Source organism: Oryzias latipes, chromosome 17 (genome assembly GCF_053564925.1).
Source record: "Oryzias latipes strain Hd-rR chromosome 17, Olatipes_Hd-rR_3.1".
Taxonomy (NCBI): Eukaryota; Metazoa; Chordata; class Actinopteri; order Beloniformes; family Adrianichthyidae; genus Oryzias; species Oryzias latipes.
This window is the reverse complement of record NC_136253.1, coordinates 21719095-21736000: the sequence shown is the minus strand read 5'-3', so window position 1 is coordinate 21736000 and position 16906 is coordinate 21719095. Positions and strand designations below refer to the sequence as shown.

Here is a 16906-nt window from a genome sequence, read left to right as displayed (position 1 = left end):
AAATTTCCAGTCAACACTTCAGTTTCCTTAATCTAGCACAAAAGTTATTTAAAACATTTTTCTTGTATTGAAAATAAGTTTTTGCATTCAAAGTGCAGAAATTTCTCTCTTCATAGTGAGCTAGATGTTCATTGATGAATGGTTTGAGTGGCAAACCTTTAGTCAACAAATCAAATTCAGTTCCTGCTTGAGCGACACAAAGGAAACCGTGGTTTCAAAAGAACTTCAGTCACAACAATAGAGCTGCAGAATAATGAGGTGGAGGGAGAAGAAAAAAAAGCATTAGAGACACATTTAGGATTCAGGTCTTTAGTGTCTGATTTTGATTTACACAAAATCCATTAAGATGATACTGTAATATGAAAAATATAACACAGAACTAATAAATGAGTAAATTAAAAAGACCATTTAACTAAAAAAAAAATTCAATTTTTTGACCAAATTTTGGGGGAAAAGGCTAAAAGTTTCACTTTTTTAAACGGAACAATTTCACTATAAGAAGAGCCCCCATCTATGATGTCTAAAATCGCAATGCTACGTGTTAAGAATCTGACTTTGCTGTAGTTAAAGACTAAACGAATCTAGCCAATAAGTTAAAAGCAGGCTAAAAGTTGGGAAACAATCTCGTAAAATAATTAAAACATGTAAAATAGGTCCTATGGAAAAACAAGCTGCTGGCATCTCATTAAGCATTGAGGACCATGATGTGTACAAAGAGTCCCGCTGAGGGGAGGAGGTCTCCGTTCCTGTTGAGCAGAGGCATATTTCTGTACCCTGTGGAGGCACAAGGGGGCAGCAGTGAGTCATCAGCAGAGAGGAACAGAAGGTCTTCAATCCACGTGGCCAAACACGCTGCTGGTACATTTATCAATTTGAGCAAACTCACCCATTTTTAGGCTGGTGAACGGCAGAGTGTACTGCGCGACAAACTCGTTACTGGATGCAGAGTCGTAGTCCTCGATGACGAAGCGGACCAGCGCCAGCTCTGGTACAGACACGCCAAACTGGAAGCTTTCGTTCCACGAGGGGTTGAAGCCTGAAACAGAAGTTACCGTCAGCAGTGCGACTCCATTGTCTGACGGTGTGCGTCACTGACTTTTAATGTTCTGTGCATTCCAGGAGTTACCTGGTGATGTTTTAACAAGGGTTTTCTGTTCTGTGTGCATTTTTTGCAGCTCAAAACAAGTATGCAGAAATGTTAACTCAGTAACTGCTGCTAAATCCCAAATTTCCCAGACATATAATGGTAAAAAAGTACCGTTGTTTTCAATAGCTGTGGTTTCCTTCACTGCCATGTCATCAGGCACTCCGTAAATCTCCACTTTAACCAGCGGGTCCACAATGGAGGATTTCTTTTGGTTCACTTTGGGGAGCTGCTGAGCCGATATGACCTGGTGACAGTGGGAGGGGGGGCATTGCCGTGACCATGACTGCGCTAACAGATGGCGCTTTTTCCCTCCCTGGGTAAACTCACCATGACGTGCAGAGTCTTGGGCTGACGCCAGTCCCCGGGGGTCGGGGTGTTGGGGTCAAACTCTGAGGAGGGGTCCCTCATGAAGGCTGGCTTCAGGATGTATCCACTCTTGCCATTGACAAGGAACCTACCCTGGTTTATGTCCATCTCTGAGCAGCTTGTTTGGAAGTTCAAGGCAACTTAAAAAACAATAAGAAAAACACTAAAAAAAAAAAGTAAAACCAGCGACGCACCTTCAACGGACAAGCGTTTTGTAAGTAGAGCCCGAAAATGGTCGCAAAAGTTTGGGTAGCGAAACGTGAACAGAAGTGTTGAACGTGGAAACCCAAAGCGTACATTCACATAGACTTTTCATTGGAAGTGGTCGCTTGAACGTGCGTTGCCAAGGGTGGTGTGAACATACCCTAGCGCAGAAGGAAGTAAAAATACTGAGCAAAAAAAGCAGCCAAATCATGAGATTCTTTCACTCATTACATTGATGAGTGTTACTCCACTACACTTTGTTCACAACCAAGACATTTTTCGTCTTTTTCCACTCAAAAGGCAACATTAGCATAGCCAAGTAGTCCATTTGCCCTGAATCGCATCAACATTCCTTTGCAAGTGAACCGTGAAGTTTCCTAGATTAGCTAATCAAAGGAAGTACAGCATCTGAAACTGGTGTGGACCAAACAGCTCAGTGTGAAAGCCCTCAAAGGCTTGTTTGTACCGATTTGGCAGCCAGCATTCCATAGAGGCACAGGGTTGTAGTTGGAGGAGTCGGTCCTAGAGCCTGCGGGGTAAACACGGCTCAGCTTTTCCACATTGTGATGGATGTAGGCATTTGCTAAAGAAAAAACAAAAAAGGAAACATCAATGGTATTTAGCCTCTGAATGAATGTTTCGGACAGCCTACGCAAGGCTGCACCATTAAAGACACTTTAACCGAAGGTCTTCCTCACCAGACTCCTTTGCCAGCTTCATGGCCTTTCCCTCCTTAAAGGACGACATCTCATAGAAGCTGAGGTTTTTCTGGGCGTCCTCAAAGCCATTGAAGTGTACGCTCTTGCAGTAGATCACCATGTCAGACAGCTCTTTCGCCAGCTTCAACTTTTAAAAAAGGCAGAGAAAAACAAGTTGGATATCCTTACTGTGCTCGTTTGAAAATACCCCCATAAAAATCTTGGCTACCTTGCTCTTCTTCTTTTGCTCTTCATCGGTTTCATCACTTGACTCCTCCTCCTCAGTCACGTCAGTGTCATCTCCTGCAGCCTCGCTGGTGAAGTTTGCCTCCAGTTTGTTCAGTCGCTTCCCTTTGATCAAAAACTTCCCTTTGAGCTCCTGGTGGAGAAGTGCAGGATGTTAAGGAGAAGGCTTCATCAGAGTTACCTCTAGGGGTTTTCAAAGGCACCAACCTCAGGAGATGGGAAATTGGTGGGCATGCCGTCACCCAGGGGAGCGGTGACGAGTGCGCTCCCCAGCATGGAGCTGAGGTGGCGGGCCATGACCGCCTGCTGCTCCACGCTGCAGTGGTTCTCCAGGGAGAGGATAACCGGATAATTGGACGTCTGATGGATTACCCAAACAGAAGATACAAAAGCTGTTTTGTTGAAGAGAGATTCAGGATCACAACTATTGGTTGCATAAGAGAACTGGACTGAGTTACTCCTCCCCCTTGGTGTTCCAAACAGGAAGTGGCTACTGGTTTCGAGAAGGCAAAATGCCATCAACTTCCATTGACAAATAAACAGCTATTACACTGTCATTGTATTTGTCATTTTAATATGTTCTTGCTAATCCTTTCTTTTCTTCATGATTTTGTTCGGTACACTGCAACAGACTGGCGACCTGTCCAGGGTGTCCCTTGCCTTCGCCCACAAGTGGCCAGGATAGGCTCCGGCAGCCCAGTGATCCCGACAGAGAATAAACGTTAGAAGATGAATGAATGAATTGTTCGGTACTGTAAATTATAAACTAGCCAATCGGATGCCTCAAAGAATATTGTGTCTCACGCCGAACGCTTAAAATGTTCATTACATTTCGAGTGGTAGTGGTGTGGACTTTAAACAAGCACACCACTGATTTGAGAGTGTTTGTCATGCCATGTTCCCACTGGGCATGCAACACGCTAAAAGCCTGTTCTTTTAAGCATGTTTAGCATATGGACTGATGCAAGCGCATGTCCACCACATTCAGTTGGAAGAGGCTTAATGTGAAGTGTCAAAGCGGTGCATTTCTCACGAGTCTCGCCTCAGCATTTTTCTTTCACAGCTATATTCTGAAATATGAAAGACTTGGTGTCATAATTCCAGCCGGGTCCAAACCACAATTATTCATTTCTCTTCCATGAGCCTTTTTGCAAACTGCTGGCCCTCCGTGAATTAAAAAGGATCTGTACATCACTACCAAATTCGAGTCCTTGATTGGTGAAAGTTCAACCTGGCTTAATTTTCAACACCTGTTAAATGGCCATGTGTTTTGTTTTGTATGTAGAGCCTGAAAAATGTTCTTGAAAGCTGTGCATGAACCCGAAGGCTTTGAAAGCGGAAGGCCAAAACGCACATTTACATACACTTAATTAAAAGTGGTCGCTTGAACATGCGTTGCTAAGGGCGCTGTGAATGTAGATTCATAGAAACGTTGACTGATTTAGATCAATCAGTGCTTACCAATGATTTCTGGTTCCAACATGGTGGTGACCATATTGGGGAAAAATGGCGACTTCATTTAGTTGGAGCCTGAAATAAGCCGTTTTCTATGGGTGATGTCACACTCAGTCCAGTTCCTCATATGCAGTCACCGATCACGGCTCAGCACAGACCTTAAACGCATACTCCTTGATGGCTTGGATTGCATCTTTGAAGAGGATTTTTGAGGTGAGTGTGTAACCATGGTAGATCACAGGCTCGTCGTCCGAGCCGTCCCAGCAGTCCAACTCCACACAGCGGCAGCTCTTCATCAAAGCCCTGACCAATTCACAACCATCGTTCATGAGCGAATCTACACACCGACAAACTGGCAGGTTATGTAAAAATCTGCGGGGGAATTTAACACCTGATGTAAGCCTCCGTGCTGCTGGGCCCTTTCAGCTGATCCTCCAAGAGGTAGGTGTTGTGTGAGGAGGAGATGAAGTAGTGGCTAAGCGGCTGCTGCATGTCCTGGTACAGCTCCTTGTGCTCCTGGTTGAGGATCATGATTTCGGGGCATTGCATGTACATAAGGAAGCCATCCTTGGACAGCAGTTTCTTCTGCTTGACTGGGACATAAAGACAAAAAGAAGAGAGGGAGTTCTTTTAAATGCAAGTTCAAGCAAGCCAGCAAGCAAAAAAAAAACCTGCTAAAACTTTTAGCAACACATTTAAAGAAACCAAACCAAGTTTATTCGGGAAAAAACTATGGAAACTGACAAATACAGATGAAAAGCATTTTTTAACCCCTTATTTTGAAAGTGATGTAGCTTTTCCAATAAAAATGTTCTATTGAAGCCATTATCAAATCATTGTTTACATTTTATTTATGCATTTCATTTAAAATTGCTCCTCTCTTTGAGCAGAAAGAAAACATTAAATTGAGCATACTTACAAATAAATTGTTGATTTATTTTATTCTCTTATGCAAATTTAAAAAAGAATCAGGAACTTAAAAAAAAAAAAACTATCCACTAATTTCTAAATCACTTTAAGTTACAGATTTTGATGTTTATTTAAATTGTAGAATTTCAGATTCTCAGTCATCATAATTATTTGAATTTTTTCAATTCCCTTATAGCCCGACCATAATGATACAATACCAAGTCTTTCATATATCAGAATAGAGCTGTGAAAGAAAAAGCCTGGAGCAAGCGTCAACAGATTTGCACCATTTCGACGTGTTGTACCAACCCTCTTCCAACTGTAGGTGTCTAATAGGCACAAGTAAACTTTAGAAAAGAGTAGCCCCTCCCTGCTTGTCCAGTGTGAACACTATAGGCTAAATGTGCGTTCAAGAACTCAAGTTACATACCTGGTGTGTCCGTAGTTTAAGACTTTAAAAGCTTCTAAACTAACATAATGAATCTGTTTAACCATGAAAGCTTAAATTAATCCACATTTTCAGTTTCATAGGTGTTAATAATCCACTAAAATGTGCATAACTACTGGGTTATTGAAGATGTATTACCTAAAACAAATGTGACTATTTCAGAGAGCAAAAAACCTTACAAATAAAATTGGTTCCCAACTCAAAAGACCCACATTCCTTCAAGGCAGATAAATAACAATTAAAAAAAGGAAAATCGTAAAAGGAACCCATATCTGAAAAAAATTAATTAACCTTTGAAAGAATTATTTGGTAACGACATAAAACGTATTTTGCAAAAATTAAAAGAAAACTGAACCAACAGACTGTCACCATCATCCAGGAGAACATCTTTGTATGAAAACAAAAAAAAAAAACTCCAACATTATGATGATTTAATTTCTGTTTTCAAGAAAGAAAATTTTAGATTGACTTGTGGTCTGTGATCCCCGCACTGCAAAACCCCAAAAGACGCTGACCTTGCTCATCGGGCTCATACTTGTCGATGATGCTGTGTGCATCAGCCAGAGAGGCCCTTTCTCTCTGCTCCTTCATCAGGAACTCTACCAGGTTGTGAGCGCTCATGAAGCCCGTGGTTTTAGCGTACTCTTGGTAGATCACGTCAATCTCCACCCGCTGGCTCAGCAAATCGTACAGCTCTTTGATCTCCTGCCCAGACAGGTATCCAGACTTCGATTTGTCGCAATTCTAGATTATGGGGGAGAAGAATTCAAACAAGAAAAAAAAATGTTAAAGATAAATTATAAGCCACCTGTCTTTTGAGAGAGCAGAATTTTCACATCTGACCTGCAGCAGGACAAAAGAGGAATTCCAACAGCAAAAATACTGCAAGCTAATGAAAAGCAGCTCCAGTATTAGACAAAAACCCTTCGTGATTCTAATCAGAAATGTTTATGCAGCAGAAATACCAAAAACTTGGGAACATTTTGTTTTCCTCCAGTTCAAGTAGAAGAAAATATGATCTGGGACATCACTACAGAAGTAAAATAAAAAAAATAAAAACAACACAGCAGCATCTTCAGAAGACGTCTATGTCTGCTTCACCTGGAAGAGCACTTCAGCATAAGAATCGTCCATCTCAATGTTGATCAGACGCAGGAACCTCTTGACCTCTGACAGATTCAACTTTTCATCCTTGTCTTTATCCGCCTTTTTCAGGCAGTTGAAGATCCAGCTGGGAAGTTTCTCATGTAAGGCAAAGCACGATTCCTAAAATGGGTAAATGCAATCTGGAGTCTGGGACCAATCATTGGGGTTTTTAGCTGAAATATAAGAATATTTATTTGGCATTTACATCATTTTATCTATTCATACCATTGACAGTATAAGAACACTGGACCAAGTGAGTGTGACGTAAAACAGATTAATAAAATAGATTTAGAAGATTAAAGTTGGAAATTTGTGAGAAAAAAATATGTAATTTTACAAGAATAAAAGTTGGAAATTTTAGAAAAAAGTCGTAGTTTTACTAGAATAAAGTCAGGAAATTTATTTTTACAAAGTTGTAATTTTTTGAGAATAAAGTCAGAAATTTATGAGGAAAAAGATCATAGTTATACGAGAATGAAGTCAGAAATTTATGAAAAAAAGGTTGTAGTTTTAAAAGAGTAAATTCTTAAATTTGAAAAAATATATATAATTTTACAAGAAAAAAGTCGGAAATTTATGAGAAAAAAAGTTTTAATTTTACTACAATAAAGTCAGGAAATTTATTTTTTAAAAGTTGTAATTTTATGAGAATAAAGTCATAAATTTTTAAGAAAAAAGTCCTAATACAGTAAAGTCAAATTTATTTTTAAAAAGTTGTAATTTTGCTAGAATTAAGTCAAAAATCTATGGCGGAAAATGGTTGTAGTTTTACGAGAGTAAGTCCTGAAATTTATGAGAAAAAAAATTGTAATTTTACGAGAAAAAAGTTAGAAATTTATGAGAAAAAAGTTCTAATTTTACTACAATAAAGTCAAATTTATTTTTGAAAAGTTGTGATTTTACGTTGGCTGTGTAAGCCTCCCTCCCCAAACTTTTTTTTTTGAAGATTGCAAATTGATTGCAAAGATGTAAATCCTTGCGTTATAATAAAACAATAGTGATTTGGTAAGATAGTATTTCCTTATTTGTGAAACCACTGCTGAAGTAAATCCTAACAATGTGTTCTACGTCGCAGAAACACAGTATTGGTTCTTTTTTTGTTGTCATTTCTCTTTTTTTTTAGTCAACAGACTTTTGCCTCATAAATGTATGGCTTTAATCTTGTAAATTCCCAACATAATTTATAAAATTATAATCCCTGTATAATAAATGTGTGTGTTTGAAGGCCATTGCTTTCAGTTTTTAAATCGATTTTTTTTCCATCTAAAGCACTTTGTGCTACACGTGTATGAAAAGCACTTTATGAATAAAGTTTGATTTGATTCAAGGATACTGCTCCCTGGTTTCCTGCCGGCTGAGGTTGTTCACGTTAGACAGGAGTTTCTCCAGACCCCTGACCCACTGCTTGGCCTCCTCGTGTGAGCTGGCGACGAGGTCCAGGTTCTTGCGGCGGCTCTTGAAGACGATGGAGAAGCAGCGGCTTTCCAGCTGCTCCTCTGTGTTCTTCTTTAGGCCCTCCGACTGTCGCCCTATCCTCACCGACGAGATGTCATCGATAGGAACTGAAACCAAAAAGCCCAAATATTAATTATGCACAGCGTGTATTCAGTTCAATAATGACTTCATTGCAGGAGGATGGTAATGTGGTCCTGTCAGACATCAATAGTGTGATCGTACTTTGCTTAGATGAAAATCAGGGGGGAAATTGAAAAGTGTAACTCCCCATCTTTAAAAAAAAAAAAAATAATAAATAAAATAGAAAATCAGGATTTAAAAAAACACGCCCACACAACCTCTCCAGAGATAACAGAGATAACAGTGAGGGCATAAGGACTGCAGTGTGACAGCCCCTCCACTTTTACGACCCAGAACTAATGCCAAGATATCAGGCTGAGGTGTGTCAACAAGGAAAAGACTCATATGCACTTTCCAAGTCCTCCAAAGTCTGAGGCGAAGACGGCTCCAAACACTTACAGGTCTGATGGGACTTGAAGAGTTTATCGGATTTGCGATACATGGTCTTGCAATCTTCTTGCAGTTGGAGAAAGCGGGTCTTCTTCCAGGATCGGGACCGGACCTTGAGGAGATCTCCGCCTTGCAGGAGGAACTGGAGGTCCGGGTCACCTTCCAAACCTTTGGAGAGGGAGAAACTTGACACAAGCCCAAACTTCATGGATTCATTTTATCTCAGACAACAGAGAAGTCACGAGATGTGGTGTAATCTGACCCCGGTTGACCCGTCAGCCCCGGCGCGTGCGGCATACCTAGCAGCTTCACGTTCGTTTGGATCACTTTCTGGCTCCTGGCATGTTGGAATAACTCCTGAGACCTGCTGAGCTCAGATTGTCTCCGCACACACGCCATCACCCCGTTTAAGGGCGTGGAGCCTCCCCAGAGTTCACTTTACCTCCGCTCCGACTTCCCCATTCAACGTCAGCAAGGAGGTGGGCGTTAACACGTTTCCCTTCTTTATTAATAAAAAATAAATAAAAAGAAACGTCGGGATCAGGAAGAATGCTCCAGTTTGATTAGAAACGCTCCGGGGAGGTTTGCAATAAATCCCGAGAAGAGGAAGTGAACAGCGCGGGGTTTGACGGCTGCTTTAACCCGAACATGTATATTTCAGAGCAAATGAGTCTGCTTAAATCACACAACGTTAAGAGGGGGCGTGGCTAAAATCTGAGCTTTCAACAACAAGGAGTAGAAACAATGAGTTATATCGCTAGAGGAGACACGCCCACTTGGGAAGCCTAGCCAACGGAGGCGGAGCGCGACGCCATCTTGGTGAGGTCGTCGGCGCCCACATGACAATGCTTCAATGCTTTCTATAGCGTTTGGTTAGTGGTGTATATATATATATATATATAGAAAGTACACACACACACATCATTTGTTGTTGTTATATGAGAAACGGTCAGCCTTAAAGCTCAAACTTTAATGAAAAATGCATAGTTGCAGGACTTCTTACAAATACAAAAAAACTATTATAAAGATTTTTTTAAAATAATTTCTAAACATTTAAATTAAATAAATAATTTTAATTATTTAGAAAAGCCGAAAGAGTAAGAAGAAGAAAAGCCCAACAATAAGTCATTAATAATAATAATAAATCAATAGTAAGTCAATAAATAATAATAACAATAAATAATAAGTCAACAAAAAGTCCAAAAGTTAACAACATATTTACCCTAAAAAAAATAAATAAATAAAAAACAATAGATTTACCCTACTGATTCATTTGAGTGATCAATTTTGGTGCAACACAGATGGTATGGTGCCAGGTTTCAAGCGAACAGTCTGGCCAGTCTTATCAAAATCTGGTTCCACAAAATGTTTGGAACATAGCCCGACTGTATTATTAGTTGGTAACTACAGTGATCCATCTGGGATAGCTCTGATGATAGCTAAGACCCATTTTTTCCCTTAACTCTGAATCCATTGGAAACCAGTAAGAAAAGTTAACTCACTGAGTCTATAATAGCCTAGTCCTAGTATACTGTATAAAGGTTAGGATTAACACAATAAAGTTTACATTTATGTCGACAGCAGCATCATGCATGTCAACATGTGCAACTATTAATGAAGCCCCTGCAGCTTTAAAAGAAAAAAATATATAGTATTTACCTGTCAAATGTTATGCCTTCCTCCTTCGCGGACTACTTTCTCCAATTTCGGCAGTTAAAACCCGCACAATGAACTGGCATTTTGCAAAAAAATTGTTCACATGCATGCACTGGAGCAGTGACTTGACCTCACCAAGATGGCGGGGCTCTCCTCCCATGAGGAACAACATCCTCTAGCGATATAACTCATTGAGTAGAAATTTTGCGGGTGTACGCCAGTGAGGAAAAGACGCAGACCCAAGTTTTCTGTTACTGTTTGTGATGACTCCTACACCTTTCTGCAATATAACACCCCCCCCCCCACACACACACACACACGGGAAAAAAATGAAAGCACATAATGTGGTTTTATATTAGATATTTTTTTATATGTTTTATATAGATATTTCCAAAATTACTCCATCTAGAAGTATTTATTTTAATAAATAAGGTTATAAACTAAAAAAAACAAGAGTACTCAAAAGAAACAGTGGTAAAAGTCTTATTATTTAACTATTTTATTAAGTGCAGAAATGATTTTTAGAAGTTTTATATTTCAAAATAATTCAAATAAAGAGTTTAAGAAGAATGTAGTCACACTTTATGTAGTTGAGTACGTTTAATAAAATAAAATAAAAAATGTGCACAAGTAAAACTTTGACTCCATTTTCCCCCAAAATGTACAAAAATTAATTTAGCCGAGTCAAAGCAGCTCATTTCTGCCCACATTTTCCTCAATGACAGTCTTCAAGAGTTTTTATGTAATTATGCTGATAGTCCCCCCCCCAAAAAAGATAAAATAGATTGCTTTATTCTAATCATACAAGGAGCGCAACAAAATCAAAAGGTAGCAATCATGTCAAGGTGCATTAGGAACTAAAAGAATAAAAGAAAATAAAAGCAATGCAAAAGCAGTATAAAAATGTGCTGAACCCTTGTGCTAGCCAAAACACTTTAACGTTGGGAGTGGGGTCATCTAGACCCACTAGACAGTGCGCTGAACCTTTTTTTCTTTAACGATTTGTGATCTTCACTGGTGTCCATGGATTACATGAAATCCTCTTCACATTTATCCACCTTTGTCATGGTAGAGATAACACGTCAACGTAAGGATCGGGTCATCTGGACCCCATAAGATAGCACAAGGGATTTATAAGCAAATGTCATGGCGTCTGGAATGCTTCATTTAGGGAGCCCGATGGGTTGAGTCTATTGCTATGAGTCATTCTAGTATAAGAAAATGCTAGCTGCTCAGTAATTACAGGTTACACTCAATGTGCTGACACAAGTCCTCAACTCTAATTATTTACAAAATAAAAGCCTTTTATTTTTGCTTTTTTTCATCTTTATGATCACATTCAACACATTTTTAGTTATTGTTTGCCATCAGTTTGGATTCTGATGTGCCACAGATTTATTTCTGCACCAACTACACCTTCAATAAAACCTCATATTTGAACTGACACCTCCCCACTTTTTTTTAATGTGAAATAAATTGAAAAGACAGTATAATCTTGTAATGTTTCAATACCCATAGGGGATTAACAAATGAAACCAAACCGTTCTGAAATTTTTAAAAACTAAAAATAAAAAATTATGAAAAAGTATTGTTGGTTAAGATCATACAAATAACCAAATACCATCATCACTGTGATTGACTTGCCTTGAAGTGTTCGTACCTGAGGCTTTGTTTTTTATATGTACTTTCGCATCTCCAAAGTAGTCTCTCTGGGTCTAATCTAATCTCCTTTTTGCCTGATAGGAAAAAAAAGGTATGTCACCCAACTTTTGCTAGCTGTCTGTTATACATTTGGAATAAATGCCAAAAAATGTACTAAAACACTGAACTAAATCAATCTAAATTTCAACTTATGTTGTTGAATTTTGAACAAAAAGACCCCATGTTTCTCAATAATGCTGGGATGTCAGTTGAAAAATGTGTTCAGTTGGATTTAAATACATACCTAAATGTTGATTGTTACAAACGAAAAAGTAATTTATTTTGGGAGGGGATTTTCTTTTGTCAAACAAAGGCATTTACTTCTTCAGCATTGGCTCCCTCTAGTGGTCAAGCCTCAGATAGCAGTGATTTACCTCAATATGGTGTTTCTTGAACGCTGAAGTTGGCTTCCGATTCACAGCTTCTGATTTGCTAGGGAACATTCCACTGCATTTTTCGCATTAAGATCACCTAGAACTAGGTCCACTTCAAAAACCACACGACCTGGACTGCTCAAACCTGCATTAAATTATGATTTTGATTGTAAAAAACAGTTTCTGTGTTGCAAAACGATCAACGGAGGAGAGAAGATATATGAACATCAGAGTAAGAGTTTGGGTGAAACTGAAATGGGAAAAGAAAACCATTAAAATATCAGGGTCCAAAAAGAGAGGTTATCTTACAAGTTGGTTTGGTCACATTTACTTTATGATAGGTTTATGTTTTTGTGGCTTTCCTGCTCGGAAGGTTTCACAAATCAGAAACTGTGTTTAATGTATTCTTTTGTATCTAAATCACAATTTAATCCAGGTTTGAGCAGTCCAGGTCCAGTGATTTTTAACAGGACCTAATTCTAGGGGATCTTATTGCGAAAAATGCAGTGGAAGGTTCCTTTAGTGCCCTCGCGAATCGGAAGCGAACTTCAGCGTCGTGTTACACGATAGGTGTGAGAGTCCAAAACCACCCTGAATGCTCAAAAGAGGGTCATGTTCCGCTATTCACCGCCTGCGGACAACACCCCTTGTAAAACACGGATAGTTTGTCAAACCTGGGATCGAGCGCGCTTTTGTTTTGGCAACATTTGTTTGTATTTGCAACAAACCAAACTTGATGGAAAGAGCCACACCTTTTTGTTTAATGTAATCTTGATGCAATTGTGATTTAAGTTAGTTATGTCCTCATTAGAGAAATGAAACTGTGATAGTTTAGATTAGAAGACAACATACTTGTTAAAAACTAAGAAACGGAAATGTCACTAGAGTTTTTTGTTCTCCTTAAGTGGTCACACCCAAAAGATGCAAAAAAAACGCGTTTCTTTTGCAGAATCAACACTTACTTACCTGTAAGTTTCTTTTCAATCCCATTAGTTTCCATGGCTGTCCCCTCTCGACAGGATTTCAAATGGAACCTTCTTTCCGAGCGACACGCGCGTCTCGAGAGGAAAAGCGGGGTTAACGCGTTCCTGCGGAGAGTAAAGGACAAGCAGAGCAAACAGGGGTGTGTTTCTCCTCAAGTCAGGGCGCGTGCACACCTGAAGGCTTTCAACACCGGTTTGACCAGCCTGCTGCTGAGCTGTTGTCATAACAGGTTACACCTTTGCAGGAGCCGGTGCCTACATGCGTGTTAATTATGACCCATCACGCGCTTCGTTGTGTTCTTTATTATTATTTGAACGTTTTAAACCCCTTTTCTGGGTAGGATTTGTGCATCTATAAGGGAAAATTGCGTGTTCATTCATTCATTCATTCGTTCATTCATTCATTCATTCATTCATTCATTCATTCATTCATTCATTCATTCATTCATTCATTCATTCATTCATAACATTTAGTCATATACTATATGTTTTTAAACTACACTGGAAGGAAATGTTCACTTAACAAGTTCAAAAATTTCTAAGACAATATGTAGACGTTACTGACTATCCCTGATCTAAAAAGTTCCTCCTTTAAAGAGGCTGATTATCTGTCAGCCTACAGATATTTACCCTGGGGACATGAGTCATCTGGAATTAGTTTTTTAATTCCCCCCCCCCCCCCCCCCTTCCTGTTTCACCCAGAAGCACTGCAGTCTTTGGTAGCCCGGGGGGATCTCTTTCGTCTCAGCACTTTCCTTTCAGGCCTGGCTTATCACCAGCGCACTGTCAGCATGAGCACGGGTGAGCTTTAATGCAGATTTTTTTGGGGGGCCAGAGCTTCTGGGCCAACCCATAAAACCAGAGTTCTGAGAACCAGGCAAAAGATCAGAGGGCAGCAGGTTCACCTTCACAAGAATGTTGATTATTCGCATGATTGCACATAATACACTTTTAAAGTGTCAACATGGAACAGAGTATGGGCTAAAATCAGTCCAACATGCAACCTTTTTCTTATAATATGAACCCCCTGATTGATCCAGCAATCGCAACAGTTTCAAAGTATTTTGAATGAAATGAATCCAAAGTTTTTTTCAAAACCTTAAACTTACCTTAACCGGAAATTTATAAGTAGATATTTTCAGAGATATTTTTCATGCTGTGCTGTATTTGCCAGGAATCTGAGCTTTTAAAACATGCATCAGCAGGCCCAGCTATTTCCTTGCATACCAGTGAGTATTGCCATAGCTTTGCTGCTTGTCACTGACACAGCCTAGAATTTCAGTGAGATGCTTCACATAAGCAGGCTTTGCAATTCATTGCACCAGCCACACAAAAGAAGAATGCACTCACTGGCTCTCAAGTATCAAGTTGGTATCTGTACATTTTTTATAATTGAGAATACCTTGTGCAAATTCCAACATTAGTAGAATCCCCCTTAATTTTATCTAAAATATGTGTTTTCAACAAATATTAATCAGTAAAGAATGATATATTTCATTTGAAGTTTAGATTAATTTTATTGTCATAATTTCTCAATCAATTTGACAAAAAAGTAGTACCTTTATTCTGGTAAATTCCTCATACACCTTTAGTCATAGAGACAAAATTTGATGTCTTACAAGCAAAACATAAAACCTTTGAGAGAGAAAAATGAACGCATGAAAAGTTTTGGAATCTTGTCAAAACCAAAAAACTGCCTTTACTGTTATAGAAATATGAATAAGAATAGATAAGTAGTGTATAATGTGGAGGTAAAATCACAGTTTGTGCACCAAGAGGCTCTCAGTTTACATGTAAAATGGAGGATTTAGGTTCCAGGAAATCCATGTGACACTAGGATATAGCTTTAAAAAGAGGATGGATGGTTTAATAATAATAAAATAAAGGCACATCTATTCAAGATTTTATAATTATATACTTTTAAAAATACTTGTATAAACTTGTATTTTACTAAATAAAGGCATGATCTTGTTGATATGTTTGTATAGTCAGACATGTTGCTTCAAAGGATTCAAAGCATTCTTCAAGTTGTTTCCTTGTTAAAATCAATGCATTTAATAAATTAGCTTTACTTGAACTCTTATTATTATTAACAATGTTTTGGACAATGTTGAGACCAGCAATGTTGTGTGGTTTAAAGATAAAGACACTTGGAGGCCGATCCTCTGAAGATGTTGAGGTTCTCTTTGGAAATGGCCTGCACAGATAAGATCAGGACAGAGAACATCAGAGGAACAGTAGATGTTTGGAGATAAAACCAGTTTGAAACGGTTTGGGCATGTTACGAGAATGATCCGTTGATATTTTTGGTAAGAAAAACAATGCCGGGGGGGGTTTATCTGAAAGACCAAAGACAAAGTGTGGTGAAGATGAGGCTACTACTGATGGGGTGGAATAGTGGCACAAGATTCACCATGACAACCCTTGGGGGAAAAATAATCTAAAAAAGAAAAATAAAGATTTTTCTACATCAAATCACATTTTTAAAAGGGCAGAATTGTCAATTTTTATTAATTTATGACCAATATCTTTGAGCTCATCCGCACTGACGATCTGTGAACGAGATGTGCGTCAACAGTTCCAGAAGCAGAAGATCAGGAAGGCTCCAGGACCCGATGGAGTCTCTCCCTCCTGCCTGAAAGTCTGTGCTGACCAGCTAGCTCCCATCTTCACCAGGATCTTCAACAGCTCCCTGGAGATGTGTGTGGTACCTGCATGCCTCAAACTCTCCACCATCATTCCAGTCCCCAAGAAGTCCCCAGTCACAGGACTAAATGACTACAGACCAGTCGCCCTGACCTCGGTAGTCATGAAATCCTTCGAACGACTGGTGCTGAACCACCTGAAGGTCAACACAGAGCCTCTGCTAGACCCCCTGCAGTTTGCCTACAGAGCAAACAGGTCAGGGGACGACGCAGTCAACATGGCTCTCCACTACATCCTGCACCACCTGGACTCTGCAGACACCTACGCACGGGTCCTATTCGTGGACTATAGCTCTGCATTTAATACCATCGTCCCAGAGCTCCTCCACCAGAAGTTGTCCCAGCTCGCCGTGCCTCTCCCCACCTGTCAGTGGATCATCAGTTTCCTCACCGACAGGAGGCAGCAGGTAAAACTGGGTCGCTTCACATCCAGCACCCGGATCCTGAACACTGGCGCCCCCCAGGGGTGTGTTCTCTCCCCTCTGCTCTTCTCCCTCTACACCAATGACTGCAGATCAGGAGCCCCCTCTGTGAAACTCTTGAAGTTTGCAGACGACACCACAGTCATTGGGCTCATCCGGGACGGTGATGAGACTGCATATAGAGGAGAAGTGGAGCGGCTAGTCCTCTGGAGCAGCCAGAACCACCTGGAGCTGAACCCACTCAAAACAGTGGAGATGACAGTGGACTTCAGGAGGAACCCCTCCACCCCCCCCCCCCCCCCACTCACAATTCTCAACAGCACTGTCCCCTCAACAGACTCACACAGGTTCCTGGGGTCCACCATCTCACGGGACCTTAAGTGGACCGCTCACATTGACTCACTCCGGAAAAAGGCTCAGCAGAGGTTGTACTTCCTGCGACAACTCAAGAAGTTCAACCTGCCTCAGGAGCTGCTGACCA

The 16906-nt window shown here is 39.9% G+C and overlaps 1 protein-coding gene across 3 annotated transcripts; it reads right to left on the bottom strand.

Annotated features, from left to right (window-relative positions):
* Window positions 1–293: 293 nt before the first annotated feature.
* LOC101163204 (1-phosphatidylinositol 4,5-bisphosphate phosphodiesterase delta-1) lies at window positions 294–13577 on the bottom strand. Of its 3 annotated transcripts, none has more exons than XM_004079027.5 (15): window positions 13282–13577; window positions 8594–8752; window positions 7953–8181; window positions 6575–6704; window positions 5989–6217; window positions 4508–4709; window positions 4275–4419; window positions 2869–3021; window positions 2645–2794; window positions 2416–2563; window positions 2184–2300; window positions 1475–1653; window positions 1259–1391; window positions 887–1036; window positions 294–774 (listed from the first exon to the last, which is right to left on the bottom strand). In XM_004079027.5, the coding sequence occupies exons 1-15, from the start codon at window positions 13313–13315 to the stop codon at window positions 686–688; spliced, it is 2247 nt and encodes a 748-aa protein (XP_004079075.1). In that variant the 5' UTR covers window positions 13316–13577; the 3' UTR covers window positions 294–685. The 3 variants fall into 3 exon arrangements, with proteins under 3 accessions (XP_004079075.1, XP_023821131.1, XP_023821132.1); XM_023965363.2 differs by lacking the exon at window positions 13282–13577 and adding an exon at window positions 8884–9288; XM_023965364.2 differs by lacking the exon at window positions 13282–13577 and adding an exon at window positions 8884–9238 and having other exon boundaries at window positions 8594–8769.
* Window positions 13578–16906: the final 3329 nt, after the last annotated feature.

Coding starts and splice junctions, on each gene's coding strand:
- LOC101163204 (XM_023965363.2), bottom strand. CDS start 8,983: ATGGCGTGTGTGCGGAGACAATCTGAGCTCAGCAGGTCTCAGGAGTTA. Junction 1,037..1,258: donor CACAGCTATTGAAAACAACG/GTACTTTTTTAC, acceptor CTTCTGTTTCAG/GCTTCAACCCCTCGTGGAAC. Junction 775..886: donor GTTCACCAGCCTAAAAATGG/GTGAGTTTGCTC, acceptor GTGCCTCCACAG/GGTACAGAAATATGCCTCTG.